Source organism: Diorhabda sublineata, chromosome 6 (genome assembly GCF_026230105.1).
Source record: "Diorhabda sublineata isolate icDioSubl1.1 chromosome 6, icDioSubl1.1, whole genome shotgun sequence".
NCBI classification, from domain to species: domain Eukaryota; kingdom Metazoa; phylum Arthropoda; class Insecta; order Coleoptera; family Chrysomelidae; genus Diorhabda; species Diorhabda sublineata.
The window spans coordinates 34,562,597-34,578,174 of record NC_079479.1 but is presented as its reverse complement, the minus strand read 5'-3'; the positions used below and the strand labels follow the sequence as shown (position 1 = coordinate 34,578,174).

At 33.1% G+C, this 15,578-nt stretch overlaps 4 protein-coding genes across 7 annotated transcripts; 3 read left to right on the top strand and 1 right to left on the bottom strand.

Annotated features, from left to right (window-relative positions):
* Positions 1 to 25: 25 nt before the first annotated feature.
* On the top strand, positions 26 to 9,643 carry LOC130445578 (mitochondrial protein C2orf69 homolog). 4 transcript variants are annotated; one of them, XM_056781288.1, is made up of 6 exons: positions 26 to 181; positions 5,441 to 5,640; positions 6,935 to 7,062; positions 8,702 to 8,898; positions 8,958 to 9,230; positions 9,291 to 9,643. In XM_056781288.1, exons 2-6 carry the CDS (start codon positions 5,497 to 5,499, stop codon positions 9,497 to 9,499), a joined length of 951 nt encoding a protein of 316 aa, XP_056637266.1. In that variant the 5' UTR covers positions 26 to 181; positions 5,441 to 5,496; the 3' UTR covers positions 9,500 to 9,643. The 4 variants fall into 4 exon arrangements, with proteins under 4 accessions (XP_056637266.1, XP_056637264.1, XP_056637267.1 ...); XM_056781286.1 differs by having other exon boundaries at positions 42 to 181; positions 8,702 to 8,904; positions 9,291 to 9,640; XM_056781289.1 differs by lacking the exon at positions 5,441 to 5,640 and having other exon boundaries at positions 66 to 181; positions 8,702 to 8,904; positions 9,291 to 9,631.
* On the top strand, positions 555 to 3,180 carry LOC130445577 (potassium channel subfamily K member 15). The gene is made up of 2 exons (XM_056781285.1): positions 555 to 1,676; positions 2,699 to 3,180. The coding sequence occupies exons 1-2, from the start codon at positions 1,117 to 1,119 to the stop codon at positions 3,165 to 3,167; spliced, it is 1,029 nt and encodes a 342-aa protein (XP_056637263.1). The 5' UTR covers positions 555 to 1,116; the 3' UTR covers positions 3,168 to 3,180.
* A 505-nt stretch (positions 9,644 to 10,148) lies between the features above and the next one.
* On the bottom strand, positions 10,149 to 12,607 carry LOC130445580 (pre-mRNA-splicing factor 38B). Its single transcript, XM_056781290.1, has 5 exons — positions 12,468 to 12,607; positions 12,288 to 12,407; positions 11,830 to 12,167; positions 10,665 to 10,808; positions 10,149 to 10,609 (listed from the first exon to the last, which is right to left on the bottom strand). Exons 1-5 carry the CDS (start codon positions 12,487 to 12,489, stop codon positions 10,289 to 10,291), a joined length of 945 nt encoding a protein of 314 aa, XP_056637268.1. The 5' UTR covers positions 12,490 to 12,607; the 3' UTR covers positions 10,149 to 10,288.
* A 228-nt stretch (positions 12,608 to 12,835) lies between these two features.
* LOC130445071 (cobalamin trafficking protein CblD-like) lies at positions 12,836 to 14,028 on the top strand. The gene is made up of 5 exons (XM_056780565.1): positions 12,836 to 13,045; positions 13,101 to 13,258; positions 13,317 to 13,505; positions 13,593 to 13,812; positions 13,913 to 14,028. The coding sequence occupies exons 1-5, from the start codon at positions 12,895 to 12,897 to the stop codon at positions 13,969 to 13,971; spliced, it is 777 nt and encodes a 258-aa protein (XP_056636543.1). The 5' UTR covers positions 12,836 to 12,894; the 3' UTR covers positions 13,972 to 14,028.
* The last annotated feature ends 1,550 nt before the right edge of the window (positions 14,029 to 15,578 follow it).

Below are 15,578 nucleotides of genomic sequence, written 5' to 3'. Positions count from 1 at the left end.
CAACGTCTGATTGAGCTCTAAGAGCATACGACGTACTGATTGTCAATATCAAAAAAAACCCTAAGTAAGCTGTCAATTTACACAAATATGTTTTAAATTTAATTTTTCCTAATGTTTTGGACGATAATGTATTTAATTTGACACAAAATTGATTGGGGAAAACTAGATCTAATTTGATTTTGTAAGTATGATGTCTTTAAGAATTGTTTTCAAATTAAAAACTGATAAGTTATTAGGTATCGTTTCACGAGATATCAAAAAATTTATTTCAAAAATTACCAGTAGGTTTATTTCACCCATTACCTGTGTTTTCTTTTAGTATTCCTTTTATGATATATAGATTAGTAAAAACTTATTTTTTGTTTAATCAACAACATACTTAGATAATTATATATACTTTAATAACGAATAAAGAAAATTGCGAGTGCTGTTATTTTTTTATATTAGAAACTGTTCTATTTCTAATAAAGCTTTAGTGAGTGTTTTACAAAAAGTTCGAAACATCTTTATTGTTATATAGTTTAGCAACATTTGAAATTGAATTTTTAGATAAAACAATTTTACTTTTTGTTTCGCAGTATACCTTTAACATTTATTAAAGTCTATTTTCTTGTATGTGTAATAATCATTAATTGTTTTTATTTAACATTTTCCTCATCATTTCATCCGAATCTTCTAAATCTACTGATTATGTCGCTCTTCAACATGATTATATAAAGAAAAAAGCCTCATACACCACTCTTTGTAATTGTTATTTTTTTTACTCTCTTATCCTGTCACAATCCAATTTTAATGATTGTTTGCTGTTCTCTAAAGATATTCTTCCTTTCCATATCTTCTAATAGTTCCTTCTTCTCACTGTATTCAGATATTAGTTTCTATGTGGAATCTTGTGAACATATATTTCAAAATAACTGTTTGTAAGATAAAATTTTGTGTTAATTTTCTGGACATCTTGTATATCAAAGCAATTGCATTCAATCAAAAATTGAAAGTTTATTTCTGACAAGTTCGACGATTTGGCCGTGAGCCAAGAATATGTTTGACTAAAAATAAACTTATAAATACATTTTTTTATAAGTGCTTATTTCTATAAGAACAAAAGTGATCGTTGTGATGGAAGAATACTATCATGGAAGTAGAGGGTCTTCTTCGACGAGCGATAATGACCCCAAAGTGAAGATTAAAGATTGCTGTCGAAAAATTATAGCATTCATGTGTACACAAGTGGGGTTAGGTGCTTTAGTATTTAGTTATACTCTAGTTGGTGCTATAAGTTTTATGAGTCTCGAACAAAAAGGGAATAACACGGAGCCGAATGAAATAAATAAAACAAGACAGGAATATCTAATAAAATTATACGATGTAGCGTTGAAACATAACATATTTGATGTAAACAATTTTTCTGAAGATACCAATAAAGTTCTCAAGAATTATCAAGAAAAAGTGGTAGAAATTTTCAAATATGGTTACAGTGAAAGATCAACTAATGATATGTGGACTTTTTCTGCCGCCTTGATGTTTTCCTTGGGTGTTATAACTATGATAGGTTATGGAAATTTAGTACCGAAGACACCTTATGGAAAATTAGTTACTGTTATTTACGCTTTATTTGGTATCCCTCTGTATATTCTTTTCTTTTTGAACGTTGGGGATGCTTTAGCGGGAGGATTTAGGTATGTTATTCACACATTTTTTAATTATAGTTACAGCGAGGGGCAAAAAAGTTAATTTTAGGTTACTTGCCAAAAAAAAATCGATTTATAATTCATTTTAAGGCTTGATTTATGTTTTTTAGTAAATATTATATTTAAACTAATCTTAGGAGGATAAACAAATTCGTTTCCATAGATCTTTATAACTATAAAGTGGTATACGTGATTTATAATTTCAAAACTACTTTTAAATTAATATTTATTATATAGGATGTTCCGTAATTTTTACAGGGATCTCCTGTAAGTGTTTTCGATAAATTGTTATTACAATTTATTATTTTCTTCAGAATGGCGTACGATCTAAAAATGTACAACCATGAATATAATCGAGTTAAACAAAGAGTTCTTTTTTTAAATTGATTGAAAAATTAATTTCTGCTGTACAGGTTGTCCCTGTAAAAGTTGACCATTGGGTACGAGCCGCCCTTGGCCTTCAGAGAGTAGTGTAGAATTATTTATTCTGTCAAACACACTAAATGGACAGTAACGAGGGTCCCTGACTACCCCCCAAGTATTCTATTATGTTTTAAATGTTAATTTGAGATAATATAGTTTGATGGAAGTTCTAGAACCAATGTTAGAATGTCAATAGGATATTTGAATTTGATAAAGTGATTACAATCATTGTTTTTTTTTAAAATCTATGAAAACTTATAAAAAAAAATCTATCCCTCCGTAAAATGAATGAATGAAACCGAATAAAAATTCAAAATATTTCTCCAAACTGAAAAGAACCGTTTTTTAGGCTGGAGCTTCCTTTTCTTCTTCTTCTTTTTCGATCCACGTTTGGTCGTCCGTTTTTTCTTTCTTTTTCAGCCTGAAGCTGCACAACTTCAGCTCTGCAGAGGAGCAACTCCTATATCAGGGCCAATTTCCTCATCCCCCATAAAACTATTAACTAAATAATATAACTTTTTAATGATTTTTCGTATTTTTTGCCCCTCACTATTCGATAATGGTATTAAGAGTTTATTTTTGCTCAGATGGATATACAGAAAGTTATACCGATGTTCGACGCTACCAGAAGAAGAAACTGACATCCCCAAAAGGATAATAGTACCTTCTAGTGCTTGTATTTGGGTGATGGTGATATACGTTCTCGCGGGTGCGGCGGTATTTAGTGCTTGGGAAGGCTGGGGTTTTCTAGACAGCGTCTATTTTTCGGTAACTAGTTTATGTAAAATAGGAATGGGCGATTTCGTACCGGGCGCGCATTTCGCCAATACCACCAAAGAACAAACCGAAGGTCATTCGAAATTAGTCCTAAGTTACGTGTATATATTTTTCGGATTGGGATTAGTGGCCATGTGCTACAATTTAATGAGGGAGGAAATTCGGGAAAAAGTGAAAAATATCAGAGAAGATTTCGCGCAATGTTTGGAAGATACCAGACTGAGGATAGTAGAGTGTTGTAAAAAAATTCGAGGGACTCGTGAAGAATATTATTACTAATTTTATGTTATCGCTAAATTTAACTTTACTTACACTGTAGTGGGATTATTTTTAATTGGAAAACCATACGTTACGTAGTTTATTGAAGTTTTAACCTCGATTAATAATTATAAATAGGAATTTGGCACGAGTTATGTAAATACTACGAGGATGGTCCCAAAAGTACCTCGCCCAACAAAGAAAACACAAAAATTTTGGGAAAAAAAGTTCGATAACCATTTTTTCCAGTCTGGGAACATAAAATAATCCGAGAGTGCTAAATCTACATGCATGAGGTAGCAATTCAAACTTTAATTCGTTAATTTTGACCATTGCATAACAAATATGTGAGCTGGTGCATTGTCTTGATGAAGCAACTATTTCTTCTTAACCAAATGCTTGATTTCTTCGCTCAAACGTTGCAATAGGTTCTCAAAATACTCCCCATCGATAGTTTTTTCTTTTCCAAGATAGTAAATGAAAATTATCCAACGCGCATCCCAAAAAACCGACGCCTGCAGACTTGAACGGTCTTTGCCCTCTTCGGAGCCGTTTCCCCCTTTCAATTCCATCGTTTTGATTGTTCTTTCGTTTCGGGTATGACGTGATTGACCCACGTTTCATCAATGGTCATGAAACGACGCAAAAATTCGACTCTATTTTTATTAATCATCCAGTACCGCTTTGTGGATTCAACATTTCTGGAGCCGTCCCCTCCTTTATGCGCTGCTGATCTTCACAGGACGTCCAGTCTCGTTTAAACTGTACTACCCGATATTTTACTATTGATAACGAAAGAACAGTCTCACCCAGAGTAAAATTTAGTTCAGCTTTTAGATTGGTTAGGCTAAGGCCTTGGGGTACTTCTGGGACCATCCCAGTATGCTCAAATTCGTCAATTGAAACGTAATAGGTAGCAAAATAAGGCATTTTTTATACCCAATTGATTAGAATTCATATTAAAGTGCGAACCAGATCATACCTAACCTACAAAGGAGTATGAAGAATAGAAATTATTGTTTGAATGTCCATTGTTGTTGATAAGTATACAAATCTTGTTAAAATAATGAATTAGCTACCTACAGGTTGAATTTTATTGGATTATGTGAAGGAACTTGGTTAAAAAACACCGAAGACTGTCGAAGAAAGGTATACAAGACGCATCGAAACCCTTATAAGACATTCGAAAAGGTTGGAAGAAATAAAAATAATCATCTGATGGTACTATAAACATTTAATTACGTGGACAACGACGTCTCTAGTATTTTTTCACTTATACTGCATCTGGAGGTGTGTTTGCACTCGAGGAAACTGAAGCAGCAAGACCGTGATAGAGGTCAAATACTTTGGAAAGTTGTTCGACGAGGCAGCTCATAATACACACGTACAGTAGGTCCAAAGCAGTCGCCATTTCGAATTTTCCTTTACATAGAATCAGTCAAGGGATGAAACCAGACTTGCACCTGCGGAAACGCAGGCACTACAACTGGTCACACGTACAAGAAGGCTGAAGCATTAGCAATGACGCGGACAAGATCTATTGTAGGAAAAAGGAAACTTCTAAACGTACAAACGCGATATTGGTGCTGGCAAACATGATGCCAATTAATCTTCAAGTTGCAGAGGTACACGGTAAAGACAAAGCATCAAAGAGGATAGAGACGGAGAGAGGAATCAATGAGATTCTTGCAATAAATATGGAGAGATGGGAGAATGTACAAGGTTTGTACCCCTAATATTGCACCCTGGGTGAAGAGAGGGCACGGTATTATGTATAAACCCCAATAACCTGGCGATACAAATGCTAAAATTATCGTGGATGGCCTCTACCGAAGAGAGATACACTCGAGGCGATTTTGGGGAAAAAATAATGTCAGGGTAAAGCGAAGAAAAGAAGGAGAGACGGTGGGCTACACCTACTGGTAGTACCCAAAGGCAATGGGGCGTTTTTAGTCGGAGTAGTATCCATTTAATTAGAAGACAGACAACAGACAACAACAGGCAGATATTAACAAATAAAAAATAGTTAAAAACAGAAGGGGATTTCATCGATCGTTTTACCAAAGCTGCTGAAACACCGATCGCCTTTCGAGCTACCGTGATCTATATGATGATGAAAAGCAATTGACACTGTTGGTCACATAAGAAGCAATCAGTTTCCCTTCCACTAAAAACTGAATTTAGTTCGTTTTGTCAAGAATATTGTTCGTCATATTTTCTTAAAAAAGCAGATTGTGACACCGAAATATTAGAAGCGTTAATAAAATGTGTTTCATAAGTTAAGTTTGTTGAAGGGACCTACAAGTGATTATCTACCATACTGGGAAATAATAAAAAGAATCCAACGCCAATGAGCAAGCAATTTTTGCCGAATATTATACGTCTATCTGAGATATTGGGATATGAAAATAGATGTAACGATGTTGTGTACTGCAGACCATCGATTATTTTGGAAAAACCTAGTTTATGCGTGTTTTTCGGTGGAGATATTCAGGTAATTTTCAAATTCCAATCTCGTCGCTTTCCTTCCTTTCTATTGCACGTTGTTTCATATTATACAAGGCTATTTATTACTTTTGCAATATGGCCAACTAACCAAAACTATTCATTCAAGCTGAACTACATTTCGTTCTGCTCCTTCGTTGTCAACAGTATTGGATAGCACAGTTTAAACGAGACCGTACGACCTGCGAAGACCAGCAACGCAGAGGTCGACCAAATTAGGTTAAGACTCCAGAAATGTTGAAGAAAAACCACAAAATGGAACTGGATGATCGTCGATTGAAAGTGCGCGAGCTAGCAGACATAGTAGGCATTTCAAAAAGTGCAATACATCGCTTATTAACTGAAAATTAGAACATGAGGAAGCTCTGCGCAAGATGAGTGCCACGTTTGTTCCAAATGGAACAAAAACAGCTCCGTGAAGATGTTTCCATCGAGTTTTTGGCAATGTTTCACAAAAAAAGCCCAACTCGCAAAGAAAAGAACAATAAAACCGATGGTCTGAAAAGAAAGAATCGGCTCCGAAGAAGGTAAAGACCGTTCCATCTGCAGGCGTCGATTTTTTGGAATGCGCGTGAAATAATTTTCATTTACTATTATTATGCGAACTTATTACATTCTTTGATCGAATAAATCGAGTAAAAACTGCCGGATTTGGCTAAGAAGAAAGTGTTTGTTTCACCAGCTCACACATCCGTCTTTGCAATAGTTGCAATTGCCACATCATGCACCCAATTCGCCAGATTCAGACCCCTCGGATTATTTTCCGTACCCAGATTTGAAAAAATGGCTCGGCGGTCCAAAATATTTCCACAAAGAAGAAGAATGTGTTCCTCGAAGGGTTGTGGCCAGGAATTTCGTCGAAGCTTCGAAGCTAGTAGTTTACTAGAGTTATTAAAAACGGATTTTGAGCGAGGCGAAATGAAATTTGTCTCTACGCTATATTATTCGATTAATCTCGATCGCTTTCGAGTAAGTAGTCGATGCTTTAAAGTTCCAAGTACGAGATCTTGGATGGAATTTATTTGCGTTTGTATTTCATTGTATTCCTTCATATCAAACAGCCTCAAAACCCGTTTTAACTACATACGAATGTCAATTCTAGTTACTTTTTGTTTTAAAACTAAATATAAGATCAGATGATTCATTGGAACACTTGTAAACTTAACCTAAACCTAACCACTAAGGGTGGATAACATACCCAACGAAGAAACCTTGGATAATATTAAACGACGTGGAATAATTTGTCTTCTTAATAATTAAGGGGTAACAGATAATTTTTACAGGATTTTACAGAAAATATGCTTAGCCACAGAGACAACAAAAACTATGTAGAGTGGAATTTGGAAAATACCTCGAAGCTATTGCAGAGCAGTTTTGCTGACAGTCACATCATTGTAATACGTCCTGCCAGGTAATCATTGAACACCATAAATTTGTTTACATCCCTCCCGGATAAATCCACGAATGGATGCGAAGAAGAGCATTCCACCACCGCTTGTCATTTCGACAAGTCCTCATCCACGTTCGCGCGGACACTCCTTCTCCTCAGAGATCTATTGGAGATTCTGGAGGTCTTATATTTTTGTTAAGAGTTATCCTGTTGGTTATCTAAACATTTCTCCGGTAAACCCTTTCCAATCTTCTTCGGCGATAAGTGGTATTTGCTGTCACCGATGTATAACTAGCCACTTTCTTTTGAATTGCGTAGTTATCGTGTGGTGACCTCTGTCTGTTGACTCGGAAAACCTAGAATCTTGAAAGAACATTTTGTTTTTGTGTTTTTTTTATTTATTTTACTAACCTAACTTAACCTATCGATCCAGTTATCTTCTGGACCTGGTGTACCAGATGAGTTCCCTTAATTCCTCGTTAGAATGTGTTGCCAGCTCTTCGAATAGCTTTTCTACCCATGGTATCCACCTCGATTCTTGTTATCTAGTGGACATTCGATGCTTGTCTCAACTTTATATTTTGTCCCTGTTCGATTTGCTTCTGTGTCCGCATGCAACCAACCCTGGTATGTCATAATCTGAGTTTTGTTTTCGCCTTCAGCTTGCAGAGTTCCATACCCATACTTTCCATCCAATCAGTACTTTTTGAGAGACTGAAACTAATCCATAAAAAATTTCATTGTTTCAAAGTTTAGTGGGAATGTGTGAGTTTTGCTTCGGGTTTGATTTCCGTAATTAATTTTCAAGTAGTGATAATAACAATTAATGAAACTGGATGAAGAAATCAAAGAAAAACTGTCAGAATTGTCAAATCGTGGAGCTTGGCTGGGAAGTGATGTCACATCCCCCATACAGCCCTGATCTGGTACCATCTGATTACCATTAATTTTGAAGGTTTCAGAATTCTTTCAACGGTCAAACTTTCACAAATGACTATGATCTTTAATTGCTCCTGGTTCAAGTTTTTTGCTGATAATGACCAGAAATTTTATGAGAGCGGAATCATGAAGCTGAAAGAGAGATGGCAAAAGGTCATTCAACAAAATGGAAAATATATAATTGATTAAAAAGTGTTATTTGTTTATTTTATACTACAATTACTTTGTAGTATATTGATAGATCTGTAGGAGGTGACGTTATTTGGAAGTTTACCAGATTTATGTATGGGACATTTGGGAAATTTTCCACTGGAAGGAGGGAAGTATCTTAGACGTAGGGTTGCATTAAAGATGATACTCAACAAGACTATACCTTTCCTAAGAAGTTCTTTGACTATTTTTCCTGAGATGAGGTCGAAACATGGGGCTTTATTAGGATGAAGGTTTCTTTTAATCTCCTTTTACCGTGAAGAGTTCAGGTACTGTTGACATCTGTTCCCATGAGTATTTTTGAATGTGGTAACCCCTACAAATTGTCCCAGTAACTATTTTTACGCTTATCTACTTCCTTTTCTGTTGTTTTGTGGTTAATACAACAAAAAATTTTGATGTTGTTTAGCTAAAAAAGATTGATTATTTTAAATTATCATTTTTGATTTTAAGTATTGCAGTTGTAATTTTATCCCAGTTCCGTGAAGTATTTTTGAAATGCATTTTTCAGAATGGAATATAAAAGCTTCAGTTGCTACGAAAATTTTTTACCTTGTTCAAAATGTGGTGTTCCAAATCATACATTCATCCATCATGGTTTAGAACATTTAGAATTAATCATACAAAACGTATCGAGAGCATTGCGAACAATGAGTAACGAAGATTTCAATAATGCAGTTGAGGTTTCTACAAATGGACTCGTGTTAGGTACAAGTAATTGATATCTTATAATTAAACAAAGCTAGTTGCTGAATTTTTCATTTTAGATTCGGAGGAAGAAGTTGAAGTTCCAAAAAACATCCCCTTCAGAGATACTTTAAATTTTGACGATTGCGATGTTACGTTGATAGGATTTAGTAAAGGATGCACCGTTTTGAATCAATTTCTCTATGAATTCCACCATTATAAATCTGATGATAAAAACGAACCAAATATATTGAAAAGAATCAAAACCATGTATTGGTTAGACGGTGGACATTCGGGTGGAAAAAATACTTGGATAACTTCCCTACCTTTACTAAAAACATTCTCCACAATGGGTATGTTGATAACTTCGATTTCAACTAAAAAAAAAATCCAAAAAATAAATTTGTCGGTAGGTATAAGCATCTACGTTCACGTATCTCCTTATCAAGTGGCGGATATTCGTCGACCGTGGATTAAATATGAGGAAAAACATTTTACAGACGCACTGAAAAAATTTGGTGCAAATATAAATAGAACAATTCATTTTGTTGATGTTCCTTCGAGTGTACAGACTCACTTTAATGTCCTAAAAGTATTTAGAGAAATTAATAAGGATACTTGAATTACATATTTTTCTGTTCACTAATATTTGAGTTACTTTTGATAGTTTTGATACTCTGTACCATACTCTGTGCATTTAATTTGTTCTTTGATGTTTTTTATTTTTGTAACTTGATGCAAATAAATATTATTGTTATTCTGATTATTTCTCTCCTTTTCGATAAACTTCCTCAAATTTGATATCAGTTTAAATAAATATAAAAGGTAATTAACCGAAAGCTGCATAATGTCTAAATGGATCACACTGTATATAAGATTTTGGGGTTATTATCTAGATTAGGTTACACCCCTCCGATTTCGTTAAAGTTTTAGTATTTTATAGAGAAAATCACGTTGAACACGAATATATTACAATTTTTAGGTTAAGTTAGGTTATTATTATTATTTGATTCTTCAAACAAAAAAAAATCAAATAACAAAAAAATACTAAAGAATATGTTAACTGTTTACTATATACTGACGTCAGTGCACCGCCTTGTTAATACTGAACCGAGAATTCAAAAACTTGATTTCTAATGTAATAATTATATTAAAAATTATTATTTTGCATGTCAAATTCAAAGTATATATAAAATTTAAACAACTTTTTCAAAATTTATCAAATACCAAATGGAAATGGGTACAATAACATATAAAGAAAGTTGCAATAGTACGGTGTTAATCATCTATTGTCATAAAAAATTACAACAAATTAATTTTGGGGCAGATAATTTGAAAATATTATGGTAATTAGTGTGCACGAATCGAATGACATGAGGTACTTATAAATCCAAATCATATCAACTTAAAACTAATGACGTTTTCTCCTTTCCTTACTACTGTTTCTGTGTCTGTGGGATCTGTGTGGACTTCTGGAACTCCTTTTAGGACTTCTATCTCTATATAGCCTATCTCTATCTCGTCTTTCTAAATCTCGATCCCTTCTATCTGCATCTCTTCTTTCAAATCTAGTATCTCTGTCTAATCTACGATCATCGTCTCGTAAAAAATCTCGTCGAATGTCTTCTCGAATCGGACGATCTCGTTCGTGACCTCTTCTATCCCTTTCCAATTGTCTATCTTCTCTTGCACGTTCTGATGCTGCTTGGACGGCATGAGGTGGAAAACGATTCTGAAAAAAATTATTTAAAACAAATCTAAATGTTTTGAGCACGTTAGAATATTACCTCTAAGTGTTTCTGTATTTTTTGTTGGATAGGTACAGGAATTCTAGGAAATAATGTTGAAAACCATTCCAATTTGACAAGCCACTGTCGTAACATTAATCCTATAGTCATATTTTGACCGCCACCAGCTTTAACATCAAGTTCCTACAAACTCAAAATTCAGCATAAAATAACAAAAATATTTAGAAAAATATACAGTACGTTTTCAAAGTTTATAAAAAAATTTCAGAAATGGGTGGATAAGATTGAAATACTATGATTTTCGTGATGAATCTTCTTGATTTTAGGTCCCTTTTTTAATTTAAAATCAATTTGAAATAATTTTTATCTGTTATTTTGAACTGAGTTTGTATAAAACGAGACCTAAAATCATCACAGTAAATGGGATCAAAACATCATATGAGAAATGAACAGAAATGCAATGAAATCATACACAAAAGGGTCTAAAGCACCGTCAGTTACTTTAGAAACAGCAGTCAGAACTGGAATAGGAGTGTACGGGCCCAGAACCAAACTGGGAATGACAGAACAGCTAATAAATGACATACTCACTAAAGCAGGAGCAGACAAACCCTTTATAGGACATGAACCCTTCTGTGGTATCAGCTACATAATAGAAAAAGCATTGGAAAAGAAGGTAGATAAGAGAAAAATCAATTACTGGAACAATCTACAAGGTCTGAGACAGCCAGGGAAACTATAACCAGAGAAGATCTGCTGAATGTATCCTTAAGTAAAAACAACATATAAATACTGATAGAAGTCCTATTGGGGCAGATAATGCAACATACAGATTCTGTTGCACAGCTCTATCCACATTTTCTCCAAGTGTGAGACAATATGAGCACTACACCTAAGAGCATATGAAATAGAAGATGAAAATCTTTGGCAGCTAGATTTTTAACTTTCTAAGAAGAGTGAGAACTGTAAACACTGAATTCCCCTTTATTAGAGCAAGAAAGGGAGACACAATAAATCCTTTGGGCCATGATGTGTATGACACCCCAATGCTTACATATCAAGAAGACAATTCACACATAAAAAGGTTTAAAAAGTAAAAATACTGTGATTTCCACTACTCATTCCCAAATTTTTAATATAACTCTTCGAGACACCCTGTAGATAAAAAAGAAACTGATAGACCACTCTACCTTTGGTTACACACCTCTTCATCCTCCAAATAATCTTCGTACCATTCAAGAAGATTGGCGGGCGGGAATGTATATCTAATATACATAAAACCTAGTGCTCTTATATAGGGTGAGTCACAATGAGATATAAGTCCATTCAGTTGTTTTCTTGTTAATTTTAAAGTGAACAGTTTGTAGAGAAGGCAATAAGCTGTAGAAACAATCCCACCCGCGCCTACGCCTCTTACTCCACCACACATACCAGTTTGACCTGATGTACGCCTTGAACCCTTCTCCCATGGCTCTAAGTGGCTAACTTTGTAATAAATTTCGTCTACTACTTCATGGTAAGTCTTCAACTCATATAAATTAACTGAAAATAAATATTAAATTTTTAAAAATACTTAAATTATCAAAATTAAAATTTTAATTTTAGAGACTAATAAGGACACTATTTAGAGCAATCGTGTTAGGTGACTGGATAATTACATACCTTTAAAGTAGTGCGAACTTTGAATATTTGTTAAAATTAATGGGTTTAAATTCATCGTTCTTTCGTTGCCCCAAAGAGGTAAAACATTACTTTGTTTAGATGTTTTGGCAGACGTACTATCTGAAAATTAAAACCTCATTAATTATGAATTCATTCAATTTAGAAATATAATAGTAGTACCTTCTTCGTATTTTTGATCCATTTTTAATGAATATTTTTTTTCTTTCTGTTTTTCAACAAATTAAAATTATGATAATTAAAACACTAAATAGACGCCATTCCTAATTTGCACCCAAATAACCTCAGTGCCACCAAATTCTTCTATTCTTCTGTGAACCATGTTTCATCTAACGCGCAAGACGGCCAATATTTTACGGTTTTCGATTTTTAAATTAGGAGTTGAAAACAGTTTATAAATTTTCTAAAATGCTGACTATATTAATTTATCTAATATAAATAAAAAATTATATATTTTTTGGAATTTACAAAGGATTAAAATTTTTAGAACACAGAGAGTAGCATATAAATGAACGCCCCTGTCAAAATTTGACAAATGAAAGTAAAATTTGAAATCAATCAAAAACAATTTTGATGATGAAATTCGAAGATGTCAAGTAAATATTTTTCTTTATTACAACAGACTTTAATTAAATCTAAAGATCGTTATAATATATTTAGAAATTATTCGAGAAAAATTGGAAATGGAAGTACCACCGATAGTTCATACAAACATGTAAAACCTAAAGAATCTGTGGATGGTAAAGATAACTTCAAAAAATCTTTATTATTATTAACTAAACGTAATTTTTTTAGATTCCTGCAATTTAGTTTGGCGAGATCCTAGCTATGAATTATTGGCCGCTACCGAATTTCCTTTATTCTTAAGGGGCAATATCGGGCTTGCATGGTATGATACACAAACTACAGTCAAATCATCACATGAATTAGTACTAGAACAAATAGATGACGGTGTAAGCGTATTAAATAAAATGCATATTCGGCTAAAATTGATTCAATTTCTTATTACAGAGTAATGAAGATATGGTAGTTAGATTTCAGACTTGTCCAACTCTACTTCGGCAAATCGTCAAAGATTTGTTTCCATACAGAACGCAACATGATAATGGAGATCTTTCAGTGGTTACTATTGCCATGAAGCCCAATATAAAAGATATGAGGAAGAATAAAGAATTGGAGAATGAGAAATTAGCCCAAACTGTGAGTTTTTCGCTGTGTTTTTCCAATAGTTTTATGAGATGTTCAAATACTTGTTCAAGTATAAATGACTGTTTTATTATTTTACAGTTTTTAATGGCGGCTAAAAATATTTGTGATAAATTGAGAAACGTTGGTTATTGGGCTGACTTTATAAACCCATTTTCAGGACGACCATATTTTTCTCCTTTTGCACTGCGTGAACTTTATCAAAATGATGAAAATTTCAGATGTTTAGATTTTCAAATAATAGATTTTAAAGATTGTAAAGTAATATCCAATGAGGAAGATTCAAAAAGACAATTTATAGGTGAGTTATGGGGTCTCAAATCAAAGGACAGGGCAAGAACAAGCTAAAATGTTTATTATATTCTTATTATCGTTCTCTCAATATTTTTTTTTATTTTCAGGTAGTTTGTTCACCAGCGCTCCTGCCAACAATGAAACTCTAAATTCAATATTTTCATGAGAAATGTTTTATTTTTGTTGTTTGTTACAATATTTTAATAAATTATTCTTCAATTAATCTATTTATTTTTCAAATTTCCAAAAAAAATCCTTCCAAAAAAAATATATATTTATAGGTACATAGTAGTGGAAAAAACTTTTTAGTACAACAAAATTGTCATATTTATGAATTCATTTGATTATGGGTATGTATATAGTGATTTAGAATATACACTGTGACCCAAAGAATCTTTCCTTGCTGTATAACTGGGAATATTCAGTGTTTAAGGCTGATCTATTGATCCCACTCCCTTCAGAAACTTCAGGATGTGGGATAGCTATAGCTCTTAGAGATCTCCCTCTTCTATTTCATACTCTTCCAGGTATAGTGCTATGGACTTCCGTAGTGTCTCACACAAATATTGACAGAATCTGCATGCTGCATTATCTGCTAAACCTAACGTCTTCAGGTGTCCATTGAAGTGACAATACCCCGAATCCTCTTAATATTCTTAGATTATTCTTAACTAAGTTGATATATTCAGCAGAACTTTCCTGGTTATAGTTTCCTACGAATATCTTTGCTTGTCTCAGCCCCTGTATATTGTTCCAATAATCTTTTTTTTATTTGTTACCATAAAAACTAGGAGGCGAATTGTACGATTTACCGAAAAAAATTTGGAGAGACTATATTTAACTTGATGAGAAAAAATAGAGAAGTTGCATTGACTTTAAAAATACATTTATACAATTTTATCAATTTATATAATTTAAAAATCTTATAGTAAATTGTAAAAGAAACGATTTAATTTTTACAATTATTTGCACATTTTGTCATTCAAAAAATTAACCTTAATATCTTCAATAGATATATTTTTTATTCAAATAAATGGATTATAAACAAAAATTCCTGCATGTAACTTTGAAAATACGTTACGTTATGGAACATAACCTTAATCGGATATTTGTACTTTCAAAAAGGTAACAGATTCCTTTTGTTTTTGTAATGTTGATTGTTAAAATATCAAAAATAAATGGTACTTTCATTAAACTGTTTATTTCAACGGACCTCTGTCCAGATCAACTAATAACAGTAGAAACATAAACATTTCTTATATCTTATAATAATCATAGGATCTTGTGTATGTGTATGACATTAAAAATACTACACATTATTTTCCTCCATGTATTTTTTTCAATTCAGATTATTGAACAAGAAAGATAATGAAGATTGCTACAGTTTTTGTGTAGTTTACTCTACATAAACTTTGATTAATTATAGCAAATGTTTTTCTTTGGATTAAGAAAGCTTGTAAATGTTTGGGAATTTTCAAAAATTAGTCTACGCATGCGAATTGACGAAATGATAACATTTGTTACAATGATACTGGCGATTTGAACGGTTGTAAAGTGTATTTATTTATTCTATACATCGATTAACATTAATTGATTCATATGTAATGGCAAAATATAATAGTAACAAGATACTAAATTTCATGTATATAGCGACGTTCGCTGGAGATACTGTGAACTATATCTAGATGACAGTTCGGTGCATATTTTTGTCTATGGCGCTAAACATCAAAATGGCGTTATTCATTTGTCCTGTGTATAATTCTATCCTTGTTT